General features: G+C 42.5%; 1 protein-coding gene across 1 annotated transcript; it reads left to right on the forward strand.

The window, feature by feature from the left end:
* Nucleotides 1-1173: 1173 nt before the first annotated feature.
* Nucleotides 1174-2217, forward strand: LOC120704866 (abscisic acid receptor PYL9-like). The gene has a single exon (XM_039989401.1). It carries the CDS (start codon nucleotides 1214-1216, stop codon nucleotides 1805-1807), a length of 594 nt encoding a protein of 197 aa, XP_039845335.1. The 5' UTR covers nucleotides 1174-1213; the 3' UTR covers nucleotides 1808-2217.
* Nucleotides 2218-4790: the final 2573 nt, after the last annotated feature.

Genomic DNA, 4790 nt, shown 5'->3' on the forward strand with positions numbered 1-4790 from the left:
TATCGTGCGGGTTTATTTTTCAACATTTTGTATTTAATGATCCTTGGTATCTATGGAACTTTACAAGATTGTACATAGATCCCTCGCAAAAAAAAAAAAGATTGTAGATAGATCCATAACATCTGACCACATCAAAATTAATGACACTCACGAGACCTAATCTTTCACATTCTTACTAGGAAATTACTAAAACAGGAAAAGAAAATGTTCGACCAATCAATCTATTTGTTATCATTAATCATCAAAATCGCATATCCATCTAGATGGGTGTATTTTTTTTCCTTACACTTCTCCTTAAGCCTGAGATTGTAGTAGGGATGAAAACAAAAACGGTTAGTTTCCAATTTTGAGAACCAATTTCGAGATTTTATCGACTTTTAAAGCTAAACAAAAATGAAAAAATTATAGAAAATAGCAAAAATGGTAAAAAAAATGAAAGTGAAAAAGAAAATATTTGAGCGTCTTCCGATTGTTTTCAAGAAATATCATATTTTTGCGGTATTGTACTGTATGTTATGTATGTTACTGACAGAAGAACCATATTCACGTACAATGCGAACACACCCTACTATCTATGTTTTTACGATGCAATATCTATACTTTTTAGAGAGTCATGAGTCATGACTCATTTATCCTAACCCTAAACCACAACCTAGGGATCTAAATTCATAGGACTATGCATAGTTTCATGCATGGACGGCGAGATTAATATATAAATTTTTAGTAGTATGATTTGAGGTGCATTAATACTTGTGTATGAAATGTGTCAACTAATATGGTTAGTGTTGTGCTCTATGGTTTGATATATTCATAATTTTTAGAATATCATTTCGATTGGTTCCGACCGTTTTTCATCCCTAGATTTTAGGAGCCTGCCGGAGCCCCAACCCCAACCCCAAAACCCAAAGCTAACTTGGATTGCACATCAAAGAAGCATCATCCCTGTGCCAAAGAAGCCCGCCGCCGGAGAAGACACGTCCAAGCACGAATTGGATTACTGCAGCTTGAATCACTCAATGTACTGATGCTCGATGGTGAAAAGGGCGATGTTCGTCGGCTTGCTTGCAAGCCGTGAATCGTGATATGATTATTCCGCACCCACCCCACTCTGCCCTGGGCGCTAGCATATATATAACCAACGCAAACCCATCATCGAACGAACACAAGCGCGCGAGAGGAAGAAGAGAGCGAGCGAGCCAGCGAGGTGTCGAGCATGGAGGCGCACGTGGAGCGGGCGCTGCGCGCGACGCTGACGGAGGCGGAGGCGCGGGCGCTGGAGGGCACGGTGCGCGAGCACCACACGTTCCCGAGCTCCGGCGGCGCGACGTGCACGTCGCTGGTGGCGCAGCGCGTGTTGGCGCCCGTGCGCGCGGTGTGGCCCATCGTGCGCAGCTTCGGCAACCCGCAGCGGTACAAGCACTTCGTGCGCACCTGCGCGCTCGCCGCCGGCGACGGCGCCAGCGTCGGCAGCGTGCGCGAGGTCACCGTGGTGTCGGGCCTCCCGGCCACCTCCAGCACCGAGCGCCTCGAGGTGCTGGACGACGACCGCCACATCCTCAGCTTCCGCGTCGTCGGCGGCGACCATCGCCTCCGCAACTACCGCTCCGTCACCTCCGTCACCGAGTTCCAGCGCCAGCCCGCCGGCCCGCCCTACTGCGTCGTCGTCGAGTCCTACGTCGTCGACGTGCCCGAGGGCAACACCGAGGAGGACACGCGCATGTTCACCGACACCGTCGTCAGGCTCAACCTCCAGAAGCTCGCCGCCGTCGCCGAGGAGTCCGCGGCCGCCGCCGCCGGCAGATCCTGATCGCTCTTCCGCTCGTGGTGGGCGCGGCGTGCCAGAGCGGCGCCGTCGTTGTTGCTCTGTTTGTCCTTTTTTTTTGTTCTTTTTCTTTCTCTTTTCCGTTTTTGTCTTCTTCTTTTTCTCGCCCTTCGTTCTCGTGTATAAAAAGGCCTTTGCCGCGGCGCAAGAAAGCCTACTTCTGTAACAGATATCTTTGTCCTTTCTCTCTCCCTCTAGCTATCTCTCTCAAATCTCTTCGCAGCTGAAGTTGAAATCCGGAGTTCCTGAATACTGACTGCTAACACTGACAGCGAATCTAGGCTGCACAAGGTCTTGTTTGGGAATGAAAAAAAATACAGATTTCTCGTGTATAAATAGGCTTGAAATTTGTAAAAACAAGCCCAGTTTTTCGAATGTTGTGTTCCATTTTACTCCTGGCCTCTCTTTTTTTGCATTACATTTGTATCACAAATGTCTATCATCGCAGACAATCTATGGATCATTTAGTCCCTTATTAGTAGTATTTTGTCCCAAATTTCTGTAACCTAATGGGCCGGGTATGTGGGCATAATTAAAATTTCAAGTGAAATAGTACATAGAGAAAACATTCTGTAGTCTGACATAAGGTCGATGGAATGGAACTATGGAGGTACTCAATTTTTTTTACATTATTGATGAAGTGTGGCTTAGCTTGGCCTCTTTTTTTGCTCAAGCAATAAAAAAAACATAAGCTCCTATTTTGGGGCTCCTAAACTTCTCAACTTCTTCAGAAGCTCACTTGTAGAGCCCAAGGAGCAAGAACTTTTTGGGACCTTCTGTATTCTTAGTTTTATTTATCTTTGCCTTTATAGTTGAAAGAGATGTGAAAGCCATTTGTTACGCCTTTGCAAGTTCTTCAGGTGATTCCCAAAATACCGTATGGACAAGTTTTTCTATCTTTTTTAGGTGAGCGAACTCTGACTAATGAAACTGATAAAAAGAGTTATTGCAAAAGCAATGGCCACCATCGCTCGGCAACCAAAGCAGAGCACTTGCTTCTTTTTCAAAGGCAACATGATCCAGCGGCAGACGTTAGGACATGTCAGTTCTTTTAAGCAAATCCTGCTATAAAAGAGCAGATATTGTGAGCAGCTACTCTGTAGCCTGTACAAAGAAAAGCAGATAATAGTTAGCAGCTGACTTGCTGACAAATTATTGTTGAATTGGGTGGCTCAGCTGCTCGGTAGGATCACTGTGTGGCCCTTCATCTTCATGGGTCTCGCACTTTTTTGCAGAAAGGAAAAATGGCATCCATTTCCAATGGCAACACAAGAATGCGATGGCATGGAATGCCTCTGGTGGTTCTCGGTTACTAACTGAACTGTCAATGAGTTCGGGTTCTATACAATATGCTCTTATGCCAGATTGTTGCTTGGGTTATTAGATGAGAACCATACATTCTTATCCGTTTTCTACCTTTTGCAGCTTCGTACCCAATAGGCAAGACAAACTTTCTCCATGTGAAGATAATTTATAAAGTTGATTTTCCATAAAATATACTCCGTCCGTTCCAAATTATTAGTCATTTTAGTTTTTCTAGGTGCATAATTTTTGTTATGCATTATGTCTAGATGCATATGTATCTAGAAAATTCAAAACGACTAATAATTTGAGACAGAGGGAGTATTCGTCAAAACATTGACATTATTTTGCACGCACGATGTCTGCCATCCATTTCCATAAGAAGATTGGCGCACCCCACATCTATCCCCTGGTGTAAGAAAGTTTGTTGACACTGCGGCTGCATGCGGTGTCCGTGGCCAATGGAACGTTCCCCTTCCACACGCACAAAAGTCAATCGCCAACTGCCTTGCTGTGCCACAACAGAAGCCATGGATGCACACTTACATGGTCTGACGAAAGTGGGTTTGGTATATACGTAGGTACTAGATACATGCATGTGAGTAAAGTATATTTGGTCCACCTTTAGGCCTAATTTGGAAGAAAGGGGAAGCTGAACCCAGGGAAGGAAAACCTCCCATCCAAAACTAAATGTCTTATTCAAATAACATCCCCCATAGATTGCTCATCCTAGGAAAAGTCAGGGATCCTAAGTGGTTTTGAGTTTCCAAACTATCCCTTATAGGTAGGTAGAGTGTTTTGATGGGTTTGGGGCGGTGGAGTTAGAGCCCAAATTGGAGAATGAATTGTTGCTCAAATTTCATTCAAAGATTCAACTTACAAGATCCTTGGGATCTTACATTTACCAATGTTAGCCTGAATGGTAAACGGTTGGCAAAGTGTCGTGTAGTGTGCAGACTATGTACACGGCATGTGCACAGAATTAAACGGTTACACATTTTTGTACTATATTAATAAAAATAGCTACAATGACATGTATATATATATATCTAAAAACTATAATAACAACTCAAAAACATAAGAAGGTGAACATTATTATCTAACACTAACAAGCCGCAATATAATTGAAGTCAAGATGATATGGGTTGCCCCTTCTTCTTGCGCCTTAAGTATTGAACATTGTCTTTTCCAAGTAAAAACCTCTTAGTATATGAAAGAATGAAAATGTGCTTTGGTTCTTGTGGAATAAGAAGCCCTCGTACCTTAATGAAAGGAAAATAGTAGTTTTCCGTTAGGTATTTGATCAAATAGGAGATCTTTTCTTGTAAGCGGTAGACTTATATATATCCTTATTCTTATTTTTTTTCTTCATGAATTACTCAAAATGAGGCTCATGAAAATGCAAAATCTAAGAATACTATAAAACTACTAATAAAATAAGAAAAAACTTGAACAACTAAATTACTTCTTCCGAATATCCAACTAACTGATTGATTTCTTGTATCATACTCTATTTTTCTTAGCCAAATAAGCCAGCAAACTTAGATGTTTTCCCAAAAGTCTTCATAGACCTCTTTAGGATGAAAAATCTTTTTTGTGTAATTCCAAATGTGAAACAAGTATCCATGTCTTATTGATGCAATTGAATACTTGAAATTCAATGAAA

Source organism: Panicum virgatum, chromosome 4K (assembly GCF_016808335.1).
Source record: "Panicum virgatum strain AP13 chromosome 4K, P.virgatum_v5, whole genome shotgun sequence".
Lineage (NCBI taxonomy): Eukaryota > Viridiplantae > Streptophyta > Magnoliopsida > Poales > Poaceae > Panicum > Panicum virgatum.

Excerpts from the sequence above, each read along its gene's own strand:
- LOC120704866 (XM_039989401.1), top strand. The coding sequence starts at position 1,214 with ATGGAGGCGCACGTGGAGCGGGCGCTGCGCGCGACGCTGACGGAGGCG.